The 27262-nt window shown below is 26.4% G+C and overlaps 1 protein-coding gene across 4 annotated transcripts in view; it reads left to right on the forward strand.

Annotated features, from left to right (window-relative positions):
* The window catches only part of LOC145261123 (putative transporter slc-17.2), a 110391-nt gene that overhangs the window by 43536 nt on the left and 39593 nt on the right, over window positions 1–27262 (forward strand). For 3 of the 4 annotated variants that reach the window (XM_080119370.1, XM_080119372.1, XM_080119371.1), the window contains exons 5-7: window positions 5480–5575; window positions 12100–12230; window positions 17984–18133. In XM_080119370.1, coding sequence (XP_079975496.1) covers window positions 5480–5575; window positions 12100–12230; window positions 17984–18133 — 377 coding nt within the window. The remainder of the gene's footprint in view (window positions 1–5479; window positions 5576–12099; window positions 12231–17983; window positions 18134–27262) is intronic. The other variant, XM_080119373.1, reaches the window with a different exon arrangement.

Here is a 27262-nt window from a genome sequence, read left to right on the forward strand (position 1 = left end):
ATAATTTAAGTATCATTTTGAAAATCGAAGTATCATTTTGATAATTAAAGTATCCTTTTGATGATTAAAGTATCCTTTAATAATTAAAGCACCATTTTGATAATTAAAATATAATTTTGATAATTAAAGAATCCTTTGGATACTTAAAGTATCCTTTTGATAATTTAAATATCATTTTGATGATAAAAATCTCATTTTGATAATAAAAATATACTTTTTATAATTAAAATATTCTATTGATAATTAAAGAATCTTTTTGATAATTAAAGTATCGTTTTGATAATTACAGTATCAGTTTGATATCTAAAATATAATTTTAAAAATTAAAATATAATTAATTAAAATATTATTTTGATAATTAAAGAATCCTTTGGATAATAAAAGTATAATTTTGATAATTAACGTCTCATTATGATATTTAAAATATCATTTTGGTAAAGAAAATATTATTTTAATAATTAAAGTATCATATTTATAATTTAAGTATCTTTAATTAATTAAAATTAAAATATCCTTTTGATAATTTAAATATCATTTTGATAATTAAAGCACCTTTTGATAATTAAAGTATATTTTTGATAATTAAAGTATCTTTTTGATAATTAAAATATCCTTTTGATAATTTAAATATCATTTTGATAATTAAAGTACACTTTTGATGACTAACGTATTATTTTTACAATTAAAGTATCATTTTTATAATTCAAGTATCCTCTTTTTGATTAAAATATCATTTTAGTAATTAAAGTATCATTTTATATACTTAAAGTATCCTTTTGATAATTTAGATATACCTTTCATAAATGAAGTATCATTTTTAGAATTGAAGTGTCATTTGGATAATTAAAGTATCATTTTGATAATTAAATACCATTTTTATAATTTAAATATCATTATGATAAACTATCCTTTTCATATTTGAAGTATCCTTTTCATAATTAAAGTAATGATCTGATTATGAAAGTATTTATTTTGATATTAAAAGTATTCATTTTGATAATTAAAGTATCATTTTGATAATTAAAATATCATTTTAATAATTAAAATTTCCTTTTGATAATGAAACTATACGTTTGATAATTAAAATATCATTTTGATAATTAAAGTATCCTTTTCATAATAAAAGTATTCTTTCGATAATCAAAGTATCGTTTTAATAATTAAACAATATTTTGATAGTCAAAATATCATTTTTATAAATAAAGTATTCTTTTGATAATTAAAATATCATTTTGATAATTGAAAAGCATTTTGATAATTAAAGTATAATCTTGATAATTAAAGTATCATTTTGATGATAAAAGTATCCTTTTCATAATTAAAGTATAATTTTGACAATTAAAATATCATTTTGATAATTAAAGTATCATTTTCATTTTGATAATTAAAATATCTTTTTGATAATAAAAGTAAAATTTGGAAATTTAAGTATCATTTTTATAATAAAAATATCGTTTGGATAAAAAAATATCGTTTTGATAATTAAAGTATCTTTTTGATAATTAAAATATCATTCTGATAATTGAAGAATCGTTTTGATATGTAAAGTATCATTTTAATAGTTAACGAGTCATTTTGATAATTAAAATATTATTTTGATAATAAAGGATCATTTTAACAATTAAAATATCATTTTAATAATTAAAGTATCCTTTTAGTGCGATTTTGATAATTTAAATATTTTTTTATAATTTAAATATAATTTCGATTATTAAAGTATCATTTTGATAATTAAAGTATACTTTTGATAATTAAAATATCATTTTGATAATTAAAATATCATTTTGATAATAACAATATCATTATGATACTTTTTAGTATTCGTTTGATAATTAAAGTATCTGTTTGATAAGAAAAATATTATTTTGATAATTTAAGTATCATTGTGAAAATAAGAATATCCTTTTAATAATTAAAGTATCATTTAGATAATTAAAGTATCTAATTTGAGTATTTAAATATCATTTTGATAATTAAAGTACCTTTTGATAATTAAATATCATTTTGATAATTAAGGTATCCTTTTGATCATTAAAATATCATTTGATTATTGAAGTATCATTTTGATAATTAAAATATCATTTTGATAATTAAAATATTATTTTGATAATTAAAATATCATTTGGATAATGAAAGTATATTTTTGATAATTAAAATATCATTTTGATAATGAAAATGTCTTTTTGGTAATAAAAATATCATTTTGATAATTAAAGTAACATTTAGATAATTAAAGTATACTGTTGATATTTTAAATATCATTTTGATAAGTAAAATATCATTTTGATAAAAAAAATGTCATTTAGATAATAAACGTATCCTTTTGATAAGTAAATTATCTATTTGTATAATTAAAGTATAGTTTTTATGATTAAAATATCAATTTGATAATTAACGTGTAATTTTGACAATTCAAGTGTCATTTTGATTATTAAAATATCTTTTTGATAATTTAAATATCGTTTTGATAATTGAAGTATCCTTTTGATAATTTAAATATCATTTTGATAATTAAAGTGTCATTTCGATAATTAAAATATAATTTCGATAATTAAATTATCTTTTTGATAATAAAAGTATACTTTAGATTATTAAAGTGTCATTTTGATAATCAAAATATCAATTTTATAATGAAAATATCATTTTGATATTTAAAATATCTTTTGATAATTAAAGTATCCTTTTGATAATAAAAGGATCATTTTGATAATTAAAATATCCTTTTTTATAATTTGAATATCATTTTCATAATTGAAGTGTCATTTTTATTAACAAAGTTTCATTTTGAGAATTAAAATATCATTTGGACAACTAAAGTTTCCATTTGATAATTAAAGTATTCTTTTGATAATTAAAGTATCATTTTGATAATTTACATATCATTTTTACAATTAAAGTATCCGTTTGATATTTGAAGAATAATATTTATAATTAACGTGTTATTTTGCTAAGAAAAGTATCAATTTTTATAATTAAAGTATCCTTTTGATAATTAAGGTACCATTTTGATTACTTAAGTATCATTTTGATAATTAAAATATCATTTTGATAATTAAAATATCATTTTGATAATTAAACTATTATTTTGATAATAAAAATATCATTTTGATAATTTAAGTGCCATTTAGATAATTAAAGTATCCTGTTGATAATTAAATATTTTTTTATATAATTAAAGTATACTTTTGATAATTAAAGTGTCATTTTGATAGGTTAAATATCATTTTGATGATTAAAATATCCTTTTGATAATTAAAGTATCCTTTTGATAATTAATATATTATTTGCATGATTAAGGTATCATTTTGCTAATTAAAATATCAATTTGATAATTAAAGTGTCATTTTGATAATTAAACATCATTTTGATTATTACAGTGTAATTTAGATAATAAAAATATAATATTTTGATAATTAAAATGCCATTTTGATAATTAAATTATCCTTTTAATAAAGAAGTTATCTTTTAGATAATTAATGTATTCTTTTTAAATTAAAGTGTCATTTTGATAATCAGAATATAAATTTTATAATAAAAATATCATTTTGATATTTAAGATATCTTTATATAATTACAGTATCCTTTTGATAATTAATGTATGATTTTGATAATTAAAATATCCTTTTTATAATTAAATATCATTTTGATAATTAAAGTGTCATTTTGTATTATCAAAGTGTCATTTTGATAATTAAAATTTTTTTTTGATAATTAAAATATTCTTTTCATAATTAAGTATCATTTTGATAATGAAAATATCATTTTGATAATTAAAGTGTTCTTTTGATATTTAAAGTATAATTTTATAATCTAAGTATTATTTTGATAATTAAATTACCTTTTTTATTATTAAAGTAGCATTTTGATAATTAAAGTATCCGTTTGATAATTAAAATATCATTTTTATAATTAAAATATCATTTTGATAATTGAAATATTCTTTTTGATAATTAAAGTATCATTTTGAAAATTAATGTATCCTTTTTATAATGCAAGTATCCTTTTCATAATTAAAATGTCATTTAGGTAATTAAAGTATCATTTTGATAATTGAAGTCTACTTTTTATAATTAAAATATCATTTTGACAATTGAAATATCCTTTTGATAATTAAAGTATCCTTTGAATAATTAAAATATCATTTTGATTATTAAAGTACTATTTTGATAATTAAAATATCATCTTGATAATTTAAGTATCCTTTTTATAATTAAGGTATCCTTTTGATAGTATATTTTTTGATAATTAAAGTATATTTTTGATAATAGAAATATACTTTTGATAGTTAAAATATCATTTTGATAATTAATGCATCATTTTGATAATTAAAGTATCAGTTTGATAATTAAAATATCATTTCGTAATTAAAGTATCATTTTGATAATTAAAATATCATTTTGATAATTAAAATATTATTTTGATAATTAAAATATCATTTTGATACTTAAAGTATAATTTTGATGGCAGCATTTATAAGAAATGAAAAACATTAATATGGAAATAAAGATAACGTTAAAAACTTTGTTGAAAAAGCAAGACATCTACAAACACCCTCGGTTCACCCAAGTTGTTTAATATATATACAAGACAGCTCATGACGATATTGATTATGATAAAATATGGTAAAAGACTAAAACGTACATTTTAAGTATATTTTTTCAACATGTTATTTTAATCTTCGTTCTAAAGAATTAAATATTTAATACTATGATAAACGTGATACATTCTAAATTTCAATAATCAACACGTTTTAATCATATGTTGTGAGTGAAAAGAATACAGTATATCAATAAATAAATTCTTGTGCGAACTCCTTCTTGCCAACTCCTAGCAGCAACTGTAATTTTCACCGTTCCTTCTCTCGCGGCTGTCAAAATTTCGCTGTGTGCTTTCCAATTTGTCTATTTTACAGCCGTCACTGCTCTAATAGCTTACAAACGAACGTTTTACCTTTCTCTTTCTTTCGTTGATTCTGTCACTCGACAGGTTAGACAGAGACGCCGTCACTTGTGTAAGTCACGTTCTCCAATTATTCCCCCTCCCCCAAAAAGGACAGTCATCAAACGACCAAATAAATATTTTGTATTAATCGTCCGACTATATTTTAGGCGGGTCGGTCTCATGTGTAGTATAAGCTATTAAATCCATTCTTCAAAAACGAACTTTCTATTAATTTGAGCTGTAGATTAGACAATAAGAATAAAGAAGAAAAAATATTTTCATGGAAAAATGTATTTAACAGTAAAGATTTTGATTACGAAGACATCACACTGAATTTCGATGTGTTCTCCAATAGCTTCTCCATGATGAAAATTTGATCTTGTGTTCTGGCAGAGGTTAATTACATCTTTTAAGATGTTAATCACATCTTTCTCGAACGTGTATTAATTCGTGCAAACGAGCTTCAGATGTTTTGATGCTGGCAACGCTTTTAATATCACATTGCTTTTTTGACAATGAATATATTTGATGTTTTCAGGGACTGACATCGGAAATATTGTCGCATTTGGTGCATCCGGGTATCTGTGCAGTACATCGTTGCTAGGCGGGTGGCCATTGATTTTCTACGGATTTGGTAAGAAAGGACCAATTGGCATTGTATTTCTTGGTTTATGCCTCTTTCAACATCTCTGATTCAATAATCTTATTCCAAAGTATAAACATGCACACAGGTATGCTGTTTCGCCGTGTTACGGCATTTAGATGTGTCGGAACATGAAAACTCTCTTAACGCCCAGCAAAAAATAAATTACACCGTTTTTCGCCCACAGAGCGATTCTGTCCTAGCGCCACAATGTTATATACCTGTGCCTGTTTTAGAAGTACTTCAATTGAATATGCTCCGATGAACTTGATGCACTTTATATTCGTTATAAATAAGTGAATTCCTTCCTCGCTCATTGTTTTCCTGACTGTACCAACATGCAGAAATTTAAATATAACGTGAACAAATATTTCGCTGTACAACTCTCCACGGAGGATGCTCTTTTAAATATGGCCGCTAATTCACGGTAGCATCTTACGTGTCAGTGGAAATCTGCCTTATTTGGAGTGAATAGAAGTTTTTCTAAAAACACCGCATGATACAAGTGTTTTAAGCAAACAACCTCATTTTATTACTGAGTAATTAATGTGATACCACGTTTTGTTTATTATAAAAATTATATTTAAGCAAAATTCCCAAACAATAAAAACTACAAGATAGAATATTCATGAAATTATTATAAAACATTTTTAGAGAAGAAAACAGTGGATTAGTTTCAATTACTCTTCCTTAAAAACAGATTAGCATAAGAGTCCGTGTGATGTCATGCAGTAAACGTGTGTACAAGGTTAAGACGTTTTCGAATATCTATTTACTGTAATCAAATATTTGAAATTCTATTGAATAAATTTTGAATATTTAGAATTTTATGCTATATTTTGTATGCTAATAACTAACCGCTGTCAAGGTATGAATGCCACTTAAAGATGACGGTTAATGAGATTGACAGTCGGCGATTAATAACAACTTGAGAGGATGGGAAACCAGTTAAACGGTTAAACGTTATTGTAATTGATTATTCAAGTGGGGAGCTCGACAAGAATTTGTTAGAAATGGACTTTTATAAGGACTTTATTGTACTCAGCTGGAAAACAGTCCCTCGTTATTGTATTCAACAGATAAGTGTTTTTGGTTCAGTTGGATATATATATATATATATATATATATATATATATATATATATATATATATATATATATATATATATATATATCGTGATTTTCAGAGGGTATAAAATTTAATTACAGAAATCAGGAAGAGATGACTAATTCATGACTCATAATAGAAAATGATTCAATGCTAAAATTAGTTGTGCAGGACTAGTAAATGATCCGTTAAAAAAACTTCGGATGTCTTAGCCGATGTCTACATGACCCGACCGGAAGTGGAGAGCATGTATACAGTCTCGTAAATTAAGAATGGGACCTAACCACTAACGGCTGTTCATTGCAAGGAGTGATTAACTTTGCAAAAATGTCGACGAAAACGTGACCCCTCTTCTTGTATAAAACGACCGAGTTGACGGTAAAAGAATTAATATTTTGGACAAATGTTCGATTATTTGTCGTCCGAGAGTCCGACGTTTCAAACGATATCTATTTTTTCAGTGTTCGTCAGCTCTGTCGAAAGTTTTTGGCAGACATAAAAACATACGTACTCACATTTTGCCTTATATATATATATATATATATATATATATATATATATATATATATATATATATAGAGAGAGAGAGAGAGAGAGAGAGAGAGAGAGAAGATAGACGCTTAGACAACCACGCATGCGCGTATAGCGTTCTTTTTTTTGCATTGGTTAAATAGAAAAAACAACGATGTCAGTTTGGAAATGGCATGGTGGCGCAGTTGATATCGAGGTCGCGTCGTTAGCTTCTGCTTTCATGTTCGCGCCCACGTAAGGGCTTTTTTCCGATTTTCAAAAAAAGAGTTTTAACGTTTAAACACAATTATTTATGCCATATTTTTTGTTTTTTGTTCGCTTCTCCTTTATTATTCCTTCTTTTATTTTTCCATCACGTTGGCGCTCAAGTAACGTACAGTTTTTTCCCACGATTTAAAAAAGTTATCAGAATTATTTAAGTGATTTTTTTTCGTTTTTTTTTATCGATTTTTTATTATCTGGTAGCTATGCTCTTTTTTACGCCTATCCTTTGCTCAATATCCTTACTACACCACTTCTCCAAAGCCGGCAAAGCACGTACCCTCGCTAGTCATATAAAAAAGCTATAAGCCGCTTAAAAACTAAATAATTTGATCTTATAACATTATAACTAGACAGTTATTCATAATAAACTAGCGGGAGTAATCGAGTGTGTTGCGCTGGTGTAGTAAGGATGGGAATAAAAAGCAACCGGTGAGGAGGGGAAAAACACAGGGTGGAGAGAGGTGTTAAAAGAGTGATAGTAGGCTGGAACCCATAACGCGAAGGAGGCTAAGAAGGTGAGGTTTTAAAAAAAAGTGGTAGAAGGTAGGCCCGAACCCGTAATGCGAACGAGGGAAAGAAGGTGAAAAAAAAACTAACATGTTAGCCGATCTTGCCATCGCGAAAGCAGGTATTGCGTGCGTCGAATTAAAGGATAGTCAATCAAACTTACGAATATTTAAATGCTTTTTAAATATTTCCATTCATAAAAATGTTATTAATAAAAAAAATTCCATGTATTAATATATTAATAAAATATTTCCATCTATAAAAATATACTTAATAAAAATATTTCCATGTATAAAAATATTATTAATAAAAATATGTCCATCTATAAAAATATTATTAATAAAACTATTTTCATGTCAAAAATATTAATAAAAATATTTCTATGTATGAATAAATTAATAAAAGTATTTCCATCTATAAAAATATTATTAAAATATATTATTAATAAAAATATTTTCAGGTATAAATATATTATTAATAAAAATATTTCCATCTATATAAATATTATTAATAAAAATATTTCCAAGCATAAAAATATTATTAATAAAAATATTTCCATCTATAAAATATTATTAACAAAAATATTTCCATCTATAAAAATATTATTAATAAGAATATTTCCATGTATAACAATATTATTCATAAAAATATTTCAATCTATAAAAATATTATAAGCAAAAATATTTCCATCTATAAAAATATTTTTAATAAGAATATTTCCATCTATAACATTATTATTAATGAAAATATTTCCATGTATAAAAATATTATTAAAAAAAACGTTTCGTTCTATGAAAAGAATATTAATAAAACTATATCTATCTATAAAAATATTATTAATAAAAACATTTTCATGTATGATAATATTACCAATAAAAATATTTCCATCTATAAAAATATTAATAAAAATATTTCCATCTATAAAAATATTATTAATAACAATAATTCCATGTAAAAATTATTATTAATAAAAATATTTCCACCTAAAAAATATTATAAATATAAATATTTTCGATCTACAAAAATATTATAAATAAAAACATTTCCATGTATAAAAATATTATTAATAAAAACATTTTCATGTATGATAATATTACCAATAAAAATATTTCCATCTATAAAAATATTAATAAAAATATTTCCATCTATAAAAATATTATTAATAACAATATTTTCATGTAAACAATTATTATTAATAAAAATATTTCCACCTAAAAATATTATAAATATAAATATTTTCGATCTACAAAAATATTATAAATAAAAACATTTCCATGTATAAAAATATTATTAATAAAAATATTTTCATGTATGAAAATATTATTAATAAAAATATTTCCATCTATAAAAATATTAATAATAAAAAATATTTTCGATCTACAAAAATATTATTAATAAAATATTTTCATGTATAAAAATATTATTACTAAAAATATTTCCATCTATAAATATATTATTAATAAGAATATTTACATCAATAAAAATATAAGGAATAAAAATATTTCCACTAATAAAAATATTATTAATATCAATATTTCCATCGATGAAAATATTAATAAAAATATTTCCATCTATAAAAATATTATTAATGAAAATATATCCATCTGTAAAAATATTATGAATAAGAATAATTCCATGTATGAAAATATTATTAATACAATTATTTCCATGAAATCAATATTAAAAACAAATTTCCATCTATAAAAATATTATATATACAAATATTTCCATGTATAAAAATATTATTAGCAAATATATTTCTATCTATAAATATATTATTAATAAAAATATTATTAATACGAATATTTCCATCTATAAAAATATTATTAATAAAAATATTTCCAACTAGGAAAATATCATTAATAAAAATATTTCCGTGTATGAAAATATTATTAATAAAAATATTTCCATGTATGAAAATATTATTAATAAAAACATTCTCATGTATAAAAATATTATTAATAAAAATATTTCGATATATAAAAATATTATAAATAAAATATTTCCATCTATAAAAATATTATTAATAAAAATATTTCCATCTATAAAAATATTATTAATAAAAATATTTTCATGTATAAAAATATTATTAAAAAAAAATTCCATCTATAAAAATAATGTAAATAAAAATATATCCATCTATAAAAATATTATTAATAAATATATTTTCATGTATAAAAATATTATTAATAAAAATATTTCCATGTATGAAAACATTATTAATTAAAATATTTTCATATATAAAAATATTATTAATAAAGATATTTCCATCTATTAAAATATTATTAAGTAAAATATTTCCATGTAGAAAAATATTATTAATAAAAATATTTCCATGTAGAAAAATATTATTAATAAAAATATTCCCATGTAGAAAAATATTATAAATTAAAATATTTCAACGCATAAACATATTATTAATAAAAATATTTCCATGTATAAAATATTATTAATAAAAAATATTTCCATGTATAAAAATATTATTAATAAAAATATTTTCATCTATAAAAATATTATTAATAAAAATAGTTTCATGTATGAAAATGTTAATAATAAAAATATTTGCATCTATAAAAATATTATAAATAAACATATTTCCATCTATAAAATATTATTAATAAAAATATTTCCATGTATAAAAATATTATTAATAAAAATATTTCCATGTATAAAAATATTATTAATAAAAAATTTTCCATCTATAAAAATATTATTAATAAAAATATTTCCATCTATAAAAATATTATAAATAAAAATATTTCCATCTATACAAATATAATCATTAAAATATTTCCATCTATAAAAATATTATAAATAAAAATATTTCCATCTATAAAAATATCATTAATAAAAATATTATTAATACGAATATTTCCATCTATAAAATACTATTAATAAAAATATTTCCATCTATAAATAAATTATTAATAAAAATAATACCATGTATAAAAATATTATTAATAAAAATAATACCATGTATAAAAATATTATTAATAAAAATATTTCCATCTATAAAAATATTATAAATAAAAATATTTCCATCTATAAAAATATTATTAATAAAAATATTTCCATCTATAAAAATATTATTAATAAAAATATTTCCATCTATAAAAATATTATTAATAAGAATATTTCCATATATAACAATATTATTCATAAAAAATATTTTAATCTATAAAAATATTATAAACAAAAATATTTCCATCTATAAAAATATTATTAATAAGAATATTTCCATCTATTACATTATTATTAATAAAAATATTTCCATGTATAAAAATATTATTAATAAAAATATTTTCATGTATGAAAATATTATTAATAAAAATATTTCCATCTATAAAATATTAATAATAAAAAATATTTTCGATCTACAAAAATATTATTAATAAAATATTTTCATGTATAAAAATATTATTACTAAAAATATTTCCATCTATAAATATATTATTAATAAGAATATTTACATCAATAAAAATATAAGGAATAAAAATATTTCCACTAATAAAAATATTATTAATATCAATATTTCCATCGATGAAAATATTAAAAAAAATATTTCCATGTATAAAAATATTATTAATACAAATATTTTCATGTATAAAAATATTATTAATAACAATATTTCCATCTATTAAAATATTATTAAGTAAAATATTTCCATGTATAAAATATCATTAATAAAAATATTTCCATGTATAAAATATTATTAATAAAAATATTTCCATGTATAAAAATATTATTAATAAAACTTAAAAAAAACCCTCATATATTTGGAATATCTGTACATTTTACACATCCTCAAAGTTGTCTAAAGTTGTACTTCGCCCCACTGTATGTGTGATCCAGTGCTTCAGTCTCACATTTTTCAAATACTTTATTCCGCTCTGATTAATTTTAGATGTAATATTGTTTTTTAATCAAAATAAACAGTTTCCAGTCGATGTTTATTGTCATTCTGTTTCCGATATATTTGCCGGTTTATACTTGGAAATTAATTGAGGGTTGCGTTATCTAGGGACGCCAGCATTGACTGCGATTGTTTTTGTTTGCAGCATTAAATTCTTTTCTTTGTGTTTCTTTTTTACTGGTGATTACAACAGGCTCTTTGAATGTCGTGTGGCTTATTCTCTGGTGTTTTGGTGCGTTTAATTCACCCGATTCTCATCCGCGAATCAGTGAAAAAGAGAAACGCATGATTAAAAGGAACACGACTGGAAATACGAACAGAAACGTACGTAGCCCCAACAATTGAACTCACTTAATATGAACCATCTTTCTTTACTGCAGTTTTCTCTCATTCTCATATATATATAGGGATTCATGCAATCAGCAAGCCAAACATTAAATTCCATATATATATATATATATATATATATATATATATATATATATATATATATATATATATATATATATATATATATATATATATATATATATGTATGTATATTACTAGCATTTCAGCCCGGCGTTGCCCGGGTGTTTGGAGGTGTGTGTTGAGCAAAAAAAAAAAAGTGGTAGTAGGAAGGCAGGCTCGAACCCGTACCGTGAAGAAGGAAAGAAGGGGAAAAACGTGACGTCTTTGCTGTTACGACCACCGCTAAACCGGAAGTGACGTAGGTTTAAATTAAGGCTAGACAATTGAAAAGAGGGTATGACTTTCTAAAATATTGGCGAGAAAAGCGATCCTCCCTGTAGAAAAGTGCCCAGTTGAGGGTGAAGAAATTAATGTTTTTAGCCAATTTTTAGATATTTGTAGTCTGAAGGATCGAGCTCCAATACGATATTGATCTTGTGAAAATCTGTCGAAAGTTTTAGGCAGACATGCAAACATACATACATACATAGATTTATATATTTGTAGCTCAAATTTTCGACCAAAACCGATTAAAAAGCTTGCCCTATCTCTGAATACCTTTTATGTAAAATTTCAAATGTTTAGACCAGAAATTTTCTGAGTAAATTGGTACAGACCGCAGACGTCATTTTTTGTTTTGTTTACCTTTAACCCCTATTATAACCCCTTAACATTTATTGTTTTGGCTCAAATCAAGTTATTAAGTTAGATCAATGTCCAAGGAACCTACATCTAAAATTTCAATTGTTTAGACCAAAAATTGGCGCAGGAGTTTGGTAGATTTCTTAAAGGTCAAATCGTTGCACTTTCACCCCTTAACAGCCAAATGTCTGCCGAAAACGGTTACCAAAGATTTTCGCAAATCTCAGTACCCTGTATATCAAATTTCGAGTCTGTAGACTTAAAATTGACAGAGTTATTGCGTAGGGAAATGTACACAGACACGTTCACTTTTAAGAAGACTAGCATTTCGGCTCGGCGTTGCCCGGGTGTTTGGAGGTGTATGCTGAGCAAAAAAAAAAAAATGGTCAATTTTTTAACTTTGCCCCTATTATGACCTCTTAACATTTATTGTTTTGGGCTCAAATAATGTTTTTAAGTTAGATCAATGTCCAAGGAATCTATATCTAAAATTTCAAGTGTTTAGACCCCAAATTGTCGGAGGAGTTTGGTAGATATCTCAAAGGTCAAATCGTTGAACTTTGACCCCTTACCAGCCAAATTTCTGGCCGAAAACCGATCACATGGATTTTTCCACATCTCAGTACCCTGTATATCAAATTTCGAGTCTGTAGCCTAAAAAATGACAGAGTTATTGCGTAGGGAAATGTACACAGACACACAGACAGACAGACACACACACAGACACGTTCACTTTTATATATATATATATATATATATGTATATATATATATATATATATATATATGTATGGTGTTTTGAAAAAAGAAAACCGAATGAAATTATGAAATAATCAACGTTTCGTCCCTATTTCAGAGGACATCTTCAGGATATTAAATATTAAATATTGAAATAGGGACGAAACGTTGATTATTTCATAATTTCATTCGGTTTTTCTTCTTTCAAAACAACATAACGTTAACCATCGCTGGTATTTTTATTTTATTTTAATAGATACACACACACACACACACACACACACACATATACAGTGATGATCATATTTATTGGCACGGTAAAATAAAAGTTAAATTTTGTCTAATAAATTCTAAAAAAGGGATTAAATTAAAGAAAATAACAAAGTATATTATGTATTTTTAACTGGCCTTTCCGATGCAGCAATCGGATTTTAGAAAAAATAAATAACAAAGGAACAACAAACATAATTGCAAAAAACCCTTGTTCAAAATTATTGGCACGGCTTTGTTTTTCTTTTAGTATCAGTATAATATCAATCAATTTCCGGTTTACGTGCTTTCTGAACTTTTTTATAGCCATATTATGCTTGTTTAACGCTAATTCAGTGAATAATTTTTTTCAGATAATTTTTAGATAGCGATTTATTTAAACTATTATAAGTGACTAAATTATAATTTTCAATCGCCATGGTTAAAACTAAGGAACACAGCGAAGACGTCAGGAAGCTTGTTGTAGCATACCATACCAATGGGGAGGGCTATGATAAGATTTCAAAGAAGCTAAACCTTCCCAAATCCACTGTTAGAGCCATAATAAACAAGTTCAAATCGCAAGGCCACGTTATGAGTTTAGAGGGTAGAGGGAGAAAAAGGATTCTTTCCCCAAGAGATGAACGGAAAATTGTTCGACAAGTAAAACAAAACCCAAGGATCTCTGTTGGGGAGATTGTTGATGAACAGAGCACCTCTGGAGTGAATGTATCTCGACATACAGTTGGTAGAGTTTTGAAGAGAGCTGGTTTAAAAGCATGTCGTCCGAGAAAGACTCCCTTATTGAAGCCTATGCACCTGAAAGCAAGGCTAGCCTTTGCAAAACGTCATATTGATAAAGATGTTGCATTCTGGAAACGTGTTCTATGGACTGACGAAACGAAAATAGAGTTATTTGGCCATAATAAAGTGTCTTATATTTACAGAAAATCTGGCGAAGCTTTCCTGCCTAAGAACACCATACCCACAGTGAAGCACGGTGGAGGCAGTTTGGTGTTTTGGGGATCCTTTGCTGCCTCTGGACCAGGGCGACTTGTTAAGGTCACAGGTAGCATAAAAAAGGAAGATTATGTTAAAATATTGGATGAAAACCTGAAAGACTCTGCTAAAGAGCTCTCACTTGGTCGTCGTTGGTGGTTCATGCAAGATAATGACCCAAAGCATTCGGCTAAACTGACTAAGAAATGGCTTGAGGACAATCATATTAATGTTTTGGAGTGGCCATCACAAAGCCCAGACCTTAATCCAATTGAAAATTTATGGAGAACATTAAAATTGAGGGTAATGCAAAGGAAGCCTAAGAATCTTATTCAATTGGAGGATTATTGTCAGGAAGAGTGGGCTAAAATTACTACTGAAGAGTGCAACAACTTGGTTGTAAACTATGAAAAGCGACTGAGGAAGGTAATCAAGGCCAAAGGCTATACAATTGATTATTAAATAAATCGTGCCAATAATTTTGAACAAGGGTTTTTTGCAATTATGTTTGCTGTTCCTTTGTTATTTATTTTTTCTAAAATCCGATTGCTGCATCGGAAAGGCCAGTTAAAAATACATAATATACTTTGTTATTTTCTTTAATTTAATCCCTTTTTTAGAATTTATTAGACAAAATTTAACTTTTATTTTACCGTGCCAATAAATATGATCATCACTGTATATATATATATATATGTGTGTGTATATATATATATATATATATATATATATATATATATATATTTATTTATTTATTTATATATAGCAATGACGTCACAGAAACTTTCCTTATTTTTACTTTCATTTCTAATTTACGTGACTGAAATATAAAAAATGTTTTTGCGTCCTTTCATTTTTTTAGTGAAAAGTAATTATCTTTGTATTTATCCGTACAACTATTAGTCAATGTGGTAAAATGAATATAATTATCGAATAAAAAAATGAACACAAAGATTTAATTAATATGTTTTTTCGTAAAACAATATTCATCTGTTAAGGTCGATCTCATGTGCATGACAGTGTTTATAAGAAAGCCATTCAACTTTTTCCATGAATATGAAGTTTAATCTCTCTGTTACTGCTACAAAATTTACTGTAGAAATGTCTAGATTTCAATGAAATCTGCATAAAATTGTCCGTTTGAAAAACGAAACATTTGCTTCAGTTGAACAAATTTTCCAATTGCACAGCAAATCAATAATTGTTCAAAAAATACTTGTCAAAAATTGATTTTTTGTCTTTAGCAATTATTGTAATAAAATTTAAACAAAAACTGTCTCTAGATGAACTCGAACCACCGATATTTCGGTTAAAACCGAATGTAATGATCGGAATAAAAAAGCATTTCTAAAATAATTTATATTTTAAATATTAAAATAATTTATATTTTAAATATTAAAATAATTTATATTTTAAATATTAAAATAATTTATATTTTAAATATTAAAATAATTTATATTTTAAATATTAAAATAATTTATATTTTAAATATTAAAATAATTTATATTTTAAATATTGAAATAATTTATATATTAAATATTAAAATAATTTATATTTTAAATATTAAAATAATTTATATTTTAAATATTAAAATAATTTATATTTTAAATATTAAAATAATTTATATATTAAATATTAAAATAATTTATATTTTAAATGTTAAAATAATTTATATTTTAAATATTAAAATAATTTATATTTTAAATATTAAAATAATTTATATTTTAAATATTAAAATAATTTATATTTTAAATATTAAAATAATTTATATTTTAAATATTAAAATAATTTATATTTTAAATTATAAAATAACTTATATTTTAAATGTTAAAACAATTTATATTTTAAATATTAAAATAATTTATATCTTAAATATTAAAATAATTTATATACTAAATATTAAAATAATTCATATTTTAAATATTAAAATAATTTATATACTAAATATTAAAATAATTCATATTTTAAATATTAAAATAATTTATATCTTAAATATTAAAATAATTTATATTTTAAATATTGAAATAATTTATATTTTAAATATTAAAATAATTTATATTTTAAATGTTCTTTAAGAACACTTGTATCAAGATTGATAATAATAATTCCCGAAAGAAAAATTTTTTGCACCAATTTTATTTCCTTTTATGGTGATTGAAGTCAAGATAAACGATACTAAACTTTTTGCATAGAATTCCGATTCCAATTTTTATCAAAATGGATCATGTAATTTTAGGTCTAGAAAATGTCTAAAATTTAAGAAATTGAAATTCAGAGAATATTGTGTAATTGGTGTCCAATAATATTGTGTAATTGGTGTCCAATAATATTGTGTAATTGGTATCCAATAATTACGAATCGGAAAATTTTAATTTTGAAATGCAAGTTGTACTCATGTTATGCTCCCTTTTAAAATATTCTAATAATACTAAAACCTTTTAAAATATTCTAATAATACTAAAACCTTTTAAAATATTCTAATAATACTAAAACCTTTTAAAATATTCTAATAATACTAAAACCTTTTAAAATATTCTAATAATACTAAAACCTTTTAAAATATTCTAATAATACTAAAACCTTTTAAAATATTCTAATAATACTAAAAATTTGTGAATAATTGATGTCAAATATACATTGTTAAAATTTCATACAAATCGGAGGCAACTCAATTTTCCCTATTAACCTCGTTTTTTTTGCATAAAAAATAAATATAAAATAATAATAAAAGTAAATCTGGATCACCTCATAACTCCTTACGCTTAACAGCTGTGTTCCAAAATTGATAATAGTGACTGGTTAATTAGTTTAATAATGATTGGTTAATTAGTTTACATACAAATATATAAACATATATACATACGTAACTTTATATATTTTATATTTACATATGTTATTTTTATACATTTTATATCAAAAATAATGGTTTATTATTTATTTTCCTTGTTTCATTTCCAAATGTAAATCCCGCCATTTTATTTATTATTAATTTTTACACAGATAATACGTACTCCATGGGTGAAGATAATTACATCAATTCCGGTGTGGGGTATTTTCATTGCAGCTATCTGCAATTCCTGGGGAAATATTGTACTTCAGGTGATGCTTCCGAAATACATGCGAGATGTACTCGGCTACGATATAAGACAGGTAATAAAGAAATATACTTTTCTTACATATTGAGAATTATTTCTCAATATTTTTATTGCAATATTTTTTCTTAGGATTTTATTTGTAACTTTTCATATTTTTATCATTTTATATGTGTTGTTTTTTTTTAAATGCGTTGGCTTTTTTACATGCATTGTTAACTTTTTATATGCATTGTTTTTAAATGCGTTAAATTTTTTATATGCGTTGTTTTTAAATGCGTTAATTTTTTTATATGCGTTGGGTTTTTTTTTTTTTTACATAGGCATCACCCCATTATCAAGGCCCAGAGGCCACTCAAGGATAAGGGTTAAAGAGTTTACAGTAGAAATTGGACAATATAGTAATCATTAGTAATGAAAATTTGGTAAATTTGATAACTTATATGGAACGGCTCATCAAGAACTTATTTACTTTAGACTTGAACACAACCATATTGTAGTCAGCCGGAAAGCAGGAAAACGGAAGACAATTCCACAGGCGTGCAGTTCTAAGAAAGAAGCTTTGTTCATGGAATCTACGTTTAGGTTTAGGCACAGATAAAGAGTGGGGGGAATTATTGATAGTGTTTAAAGTTAGACGAGTGTTTCTTGTGAAAGTTTGGCGAGGGGGGACCATAGATTGAAGCTCAGTCGAACACTTTCCATGAAAATAACGATACATCAGAGACAAACTCGCAACATCTCTTCTGTGAGATAGAGGTTGCAAGAAGGAGAAAAGGACATCTCTTACGAGGCTACGAAGTCTATTTTGAACTCTATCAAGGCAGGACAAGTCCTTTCTAGCAGCTCCTGCCCAGATGTGGCAACAGTATTCCATCTTTGGACGTACCTGGCTCTTATATAGATAGAGAATAGCATCAGCAGTGAGATATTTACCGGATCGATAGAAAGATCCCACCATTTTTCCAGCGGCCTTGGCAACAGATTTGATGTACGTGTTCCATTTAAGATCAGAAGTAATGGTCAAGCCCAGAAGCTTGTCAAAACTTGAGGCCTCCTGAAGACGAGAGCCATTCATTTCAATTGATGCCAAATGTGGATTAGAATGTTGATGATGTAAAGAGAGAAGCTTGGTTTTAGATGCATTAAAAGTAACCAGCCACTCCTTTCCCCATTGTACTACGTGCTCAAGATCAGAGGAGAGAGAATTGGAGAGAACTTGGTCGTTTACTGTCGTAGATGTGCAACCATAAATGGTAGTGTCATCAGCATAAATGTCTATGAATGATGTAAGGATGTGATTTGGAAGATCATTAATGTAAATCAGGAAAAGAGTTGGGCCCAGGAGTGACCCCTGAGGGACACCGGCATTAATACTGTGAGCTTCTGATTTTTGCCCCTCAACTACTACTCTTATGAACCTATCAGAAAGAAATGATTTCATAATTGAGAAGACATTTCCAGCTATACCATAACTAGCGATCTTATGAAGTAAACCTTTATGCCATACCCTATCAAAGGCTTTAGATATGTCAAGAGCAATTGCCCTAGAAAGATTGCCACCGTCGAGAGATTTGCTAATCTTATGCGATATAACTGTAAGCACATCTGCTGTAGATCTAGCAGAACGGAAACCATATTGAGTGTCACTAAGAAGGTTATTTTTGTTGAGATGGTTGATTACTTCTGTATTTAACACAGATTCTAGCAACTTACTCATGACGCACAGGAGACTTATTGGCCTGTACTGAGAGGGGGATGAGCGATCACCTGAATTCTTAAATACAGGGCATACTGATGAGATTTTCCAGGGAGATGGGAAACTATTCTCCTTAAGACAACGTTTAAACAGTTTTGTAAGTATGGGCGCTAGTTCAGGTTGAAGTTTTTTGAGTACTATAATTGGAATACCGTCAGGGCCAATTGCTTTACTGGAATCAAGGTTTTTGATTAGCTTGGCAACATCACGTACAGATATACGTATATCACATCGCGTGTTTTCTGATACAGGAGGAAATATTGGGGGTTGGCGGCCTTGGTCGCAAAGGGTAGAATTAGCTGCAAAGTTCTTGACAAAGAGTTTGGCTTTGTCTGATGCTGACGAGATTACCTCAGGTCCATTGATAATAGTTGGGATGGAGCGCACGCTTCTGTTCAGGATTCTGTTTGCTATTTGCCAACATATAAATTGCAAAATCTGAAAAAATCATTTGGGACTTTTACTGTCTATTATCCAACTGCAATAAGTAAATCATTAGCGTTTTATCAAAATGTGTTTTCAGACATACTCGAATAGAATATATATATATATATATATATATATATATATATATATATATATATATATGAATACATACATATATATGATATATATACACATACATATATACATACACATATATATACATATATATACATACATATATATACATATATATATGTATATATATACATATATATATACATATATATACATGCATATATATACATACATATATATCTATATATATAAAATAGTAGCGTTCGTGTGTGTGTGTGTGTCTGTGTGTACAACTCCCAATGACAAAAGAAATATAAAGGCCAAATGTGTGTATACCTCTCCTGGTCAAGAAATATTAATGCCCATGTTAGGCTACTTCTGTCAAAGGGGACATTATATTGTATACCGACTTTCAATATATAGCATTCTTCAAACCACGTTTACATTATTGAGTTACAGTCATTAACATATCACATTAAATTAAATCTATTTAAATAATTACCTCGATGACATTACTTATTCGACATAATAGCTTTTTTTTTCAACTGTACTAATTAAAAAAATTAATTATTTAGTTTATTTAAATTTCAAGTTATACTTGATTTAACTGATTTTATCTGAAATCTGAAACCATTTTATTTTCAAACCAAAAACCAGAAAACCAAAAGGGGAAATAACTGTGATAGTTTAATTGAAACGGAGCACGTTATTAAATATTTGTTTTCATTTCGAAATATTATTCTAAGCTGAATTATTATTTTTATTTTTAATTTGGAGGAAATTTTTTTTCGCTTATTCTTAATTTTTAAGTAACCTTTTTTATTTGTTAAAGAAAAATAATAAAAACTAATGTCCTCATGTACTTGCATCCTCACGAGGGCAGAGTTAGTTAGAGACACATGTGAACAAAATCCATCATCCTCTGCTCTTTTTGTTTATAAAATTTGATCGGTTTTGCCCAAGATTTATTATAATAATTATACCATAGCAAGTGTGTTTAATTGCCTGCGAAACAGATTTTCTTTATAATTTATTTAATATCTTAAATTAAAAATGCTCAATTTTTATGTGACCCAGCGTAAAAAAGATGGTCAATGTCAAGTTTCTTCCCAACTCCTCAAAAAACTTGAAAATGACGACTTTTAATGGTTTTCGATTGTGCTGAAAACGAATATCACATTTAAATTTGGGGCAGATAAGTAGTTTTCAGAATATGAAAAATTACTTTTTCAAAAAGTGGGGGATCATTTTCCTATATAAATTTAACATAAAATGGGCACCCACTTTCAAACCACCTAATAATTTCTTCATATCATAAAACAAATTTAACTGTGATATTTGTTTTCAGCACCACCGAAACCGGCGCTGTTTTTTTACAAAGAGATTCATTTATGTTTTCATAATTTAGGACGTAAATAATGCTGTCAGTAAGCTTACACGAGCGGTTTACAAAAATATATATATTTTTTTAATTTTAGGTGGGTATTCAATTATAGAATTTATATAGTTTTTATCAGGTGCTCCTGTACTTTACTTAACCGCCTCTTAATGTAAACAGAATTTTTGTGAAATGTTAAACTGCAGAGGCACCTGTTAACAACTATATAAGTTCTATAATGAATAAAGAGCGAAAGTGTGCTTTTGTAAACTTACTAACAGCATAATTAGCGTCCTAAATTATGAAATGAAAAAATGAACGCATCTCTTAGCAAAAAAAAAACAGCGCCAATTTTCGGGAGTGCTGAAAACAAATATCACAGTTAAATTTGTTTTATGATATGAAGAAATTACTAGGTGACCAGAAAGTGGGTGCTCATTTTACGTTAAATTTATATGGGAAAGTGATCCCCCACTTTTTGAAAAAGTAATTTCTTCATATCATGAAAACTACTTATCTTCCCCAGATTTAGACGTAATATTCGTTTTCAGCACCACGGAAAACCATTAAAAGTCGTCATTTTAAAGTTTCGGGGGGAGTTGGAAAGAAACTTGACATTTATCAAAAAAATTAAGACCTCTTTTTTGTGGCCTAATACGTTTAAGCAGACTTTATAAATAATATGAAAGAAAAAATTTTGAAAAAAAAAATACCATTTTAGCGTGGGAGATAACTTTTCTATATACATTTAACAAAAAATGAGCACCCACTTTTTGGCCACAAAGTCTTCAACGAAACATGTCATCTCTAACATTTTTTCAAGTTTGGCGATCGAGGTGGGGGGCCAAAACATGACAAATACAAAAACTTTTAGTTTTTTTTTTGTGGTGGGGGCCAAGAATTACATTTAAAACATAAAATAACGATAAATTTAATTAATTTTTATGAAACCATTCTGTACTTTCACCTAACAATTATATAAACAGAACGAAACCAAAAATATGACAAATTCAATTTTTTTTTGGGGGTGGGGATTACATTAGAAATATAAAGTGACGAAAAATGTCATTCAATTGTTTTTGGAATTAATTTTTGGTAGATCTTTTTTTCTTTTTTTTTCTTTGTGTTTTGCGATCGCACGGGCATTCACTGCTATTTTTTATTGAAACAAAAGTTGTAATGATTTATTTTTAATTATCTTTTCTTTGCAGGGGGGGCGTCTTTCCAGTGCTCAATATCCAGAAAATAGTTTCTTCCCTTTGTAGCCCTTCTGCTGAAATATCTGGTAGAGAGTATCACGTACTTCTTTTTATGGGCGATTACATTTACGTGTTCTCATGCGTTCTTTTATTTTTGTTGTGGGAGTATTCACGTTGCCCATGACGAAAATAATTAGTATACAGGTATGTTTCAAACAGAACTTCATGTAAACTCAGGCAACGCTGGGTATCCATGCTAGTACATATATATATATATGATGATTGCAACGTTTTTCAGGCGAGTGCCACTCCCTCAGTCACTGAAAGTTCATGAGCCCGAAAATGACATATAGTCCTGCCGGCGAAGTCATATGCTCAAGCAGACATGACACTAAAGACGGTCATTGTTATACATACATATATATACACGCACACACACATACATAGGTACACATATCACACACATATATACATGCATACATACACAATACACATTACGCACACATACATATACATACACACACATGCAAACATACAAAAGACGGTCATTGGTATACATACATACATATAAATATATACATGCATACATACATACATGTCTATAAGCATACACTCATATACACCCATATACATACACAATGCCTAATACACAAACATACATATACATACCCACATGTATACACACATATACAAATACATACATATACTTACACATACACGTACATATACTTACACATATGCACATATATATACATATACTTACCTACATATACATACATACATATATATTCATTCATACACATACGCACATACATGCACATATACACATACATATATATACACACATGCATACATACACATACACATATATGCATATACACACCTACATGCATACAAACATATATAAATGTATATACATACACACACAAACATATATACACATAGACACATATACATACATATACACATAGATATGAATACATATAAACACACATGTACATATATAAATATACACACACATACATATATAAATATACATACACATATAAATATACATACACATATACATACATAGATACATATAATGATGTCAGATTAATTGTTACATGCATCCAGCATTTCAGGCGTACACACGTCACAGCTTTTTTATCGCCACACGACTTTTTTTTTTAATAGACAAATGCCTGAGGGAGTATCTATACAAAAATGATGTTACAGAGTTTTAGCTTTGTACGACAGCTAAATCTCTCTCTCGGTTCAAAATGTTGACATCCAGCAACAAGCAAGAGCAAGATAGCCAGCAACAAGTCAAACTGCAGACCAGCTTAATGCGGGTACTGGTCTCCCGCTTTGTTGTTTTTTTTTTTTAATCAAATCCGCTACGCCCATGAGGGGCTGCCCTCACCACGCCCCACGGGAGCCCTCTCCATCCCACACACATATGGAAATGAACATAGCATACATACAGATGTATGCCAACATACATATGCATGTGCACACACATGCAAACATACACACATAGTACACAAATACGCATATACATACACATGCACATACATACGTACACATAATACACATGAAGGAACATTCCAAAAGTCTTAAATACTCAATGATCAGGACGACGATGATGGTGATGGGCACGATTAAAAGAAAATGGCACGGATTTACATCTTGTTCTTATTTTTACAAAAGAAGTTTCGCTATAAGACTATCACTTTTGAAATAGAAAATGATGATGATGTGGACAATTTCACACATTATTTCACAAATAAAATCGATGACGAGTCAAATGTAAACACAGTCCATACATATATATATATATATATACATACATACATATATATACACATATATATACACATACATATATACATATATATATATACATACATATATGATTATTGCGACGTCTTGTCAGACGAGTGACACTCCCTTAGAGATTTAAAGTCCATGAGCCCAAAAATGACTTCCATCGTCACAGGACCATTTTAATAGACAAATATGAGGGAGTATCTATACACAGATGATGTTACAGAGTCTAAGCTTTGTACGACAGTATAGTCTTTCTCTCGGTTGAACATATTGAGATCCAGCAACAAACAAGATCAAGATAGCCAGCAATAAGTTAAACTGCAGACCAGCTTAATGCGGGTACTGGTCTCCCACTTTATGTTTTTTTTAAATCAGAGATTTGCTTCTCCTAGAAAGGTTGCCTTCACCATGGCTTATGGGAACACTCTCCACCTCAACACACACATATCTACACACAAACACACATGGTGCTAGTTGGTCCTTGACCCTGAAATAGGGTTCATTCGCCCTTTGGAAAAGGGTGGTTAGTCTCCGTGAAGGATTAAAACATACATTATATATATATATATATATATATATATATATAGTAAGTAATAAAATGTATATGGCGATTAAGCTCCAGTGATTATTCCGTGTTTCATCCACTCTAGGACTCTTCAGGCTTATGGGTGAATTCTGTGGTTGTTTGTCGTTTTTATATGCTCATCTTCTATTGAAATTTTAGTTAGCCAATCAGCTTTCTAGTATCCACCGCGCCCTTTCTATCAGCCAATGAGAATGCATTTATCGGACAAAGGCCTATTGGACCTCTGGTTAACCTGTTCCTTTGTGTGTGTTCTATTTAGCCTGGATGTTTAGCATCTTGATCTGTTTTAAATCTAGGTTAGTGTTTTTTTTGTTAGTTTATATATAAATATATATATATGTGTACACACATATATATGCACATATATATACATATATATACATATATATATATATACATACATATATATATATATATATATATATATATATATATATATATATATATATATATATATACCAACACTAGCAAATAAATACGGGGAACTCAAGGAAAGCGGACATTCACCGGTAGTCGAATGGAAAATAATAAGACAAGCTACCACATGTAGATACCTAGACGACCAATGTAGATTATGCCCTAATGAAAAATTTGCTATCCTGTACTTTAAAGAACCCCAACATCTATTAAACTGTAGAAGAGAAATAGCAAACAACTGTGTTCACAAGATAAAATTTACTCTAGGATAGCGATACAAAATAGTTTTTAAACTAAAAAAAACAATAGAAAATAAACAAATAAATAAATTAAATAAACATGAATATACATAAATGATCACACATATATGTATGTATATATATGTATATATATGTGCATATATATGTGTGTACAGATATATATATTTATATATAAACTAACAAAAAAAACGTTAACCTAGATTTAAAAAGGATCAAGAAGCTAAATATCCAGGCTAAATAGAACACACACAAAGGAACAGGTCAACCAGAGGTCAAATAGGCCTTTGGCCGATAAATGCATTCTCATTAGCTGATAGGAAGGGCGCGGTGGATACTAGAAAGCTGATTGGCTAACTAAAATCTCAATAGAAGATGAGCATATAAAAACGATAAACAACCACAGAAATCGCGCATAAGACTGAAGAATCCTAGAGTGGATGAAACGCGGAATATTCAGTGTAGCTTAATCGCCATATATATTCTATAAATTACTAACTAGCTCTACCTACGTATTGAGCACTTTTGAAGTAAATACTTAAAGTTTATGCATAAATCTATACTTTCGCATATTAATTTTATGTGAGTAAATTAAGTAGTTATATATATATAAATACATATATACATATATATCATATATATACATATATATACTTACATATATATGCATATATATACATACGTATATATACCTACATATATACATACATATATATATACATATATATATATACATACATATATATGCATACATATATATGCATATATATATACATACATAAACACACCCATATATATATACATACGTATATATACATACATACACATAAATATATAAAGACAATATATACATATATATATGCACATAAATATACACAGACATATATATACATGTATATATATGATGATTGCAACGTCTTTTCAGACGAGTGCCACTCCCTCAGACACTTAAAGTCCATGAGCCCAAAAATGACTTCCATCGGCACAGGACCATTTTTATAAACAAATCCCCGAGGGAGAATCTATACACAGATGATGTTACAGAGTCTTAGCTTTGTACGACAGATAAGTCTCTCTCTCTCTTTCTGTTACAAATGTTGAGATCCAGCAACAAGCAAGCAAGAGCAAGATAGCCAGCAACAAGTTAAACTGCAGACCAGCTTAATGCGGGTACTGGTCTTACGCTTTATTGTTTTTTAATCAGAGATTTGCTTCTCCTAGAAAGGTTGCCTTCACCATGGCTTACAGGAGCCCTCTCCACCTCAACACACACATACA

This window comes from Euprymna scolopes, chromosome 37 (assembly GCF_053919585.1).
Source record: "Euprymna scolopes isolate OS-2025 chromosome 37, ASM5391958v1, whole genome shotgun sequence".
Taxonomy (NCBI): Eukaryota; Metazoa; Mollusca; class Cephalopoda; order Sepiida; family Sepiolidae; genus Euprymna; species Euprymna scolopes.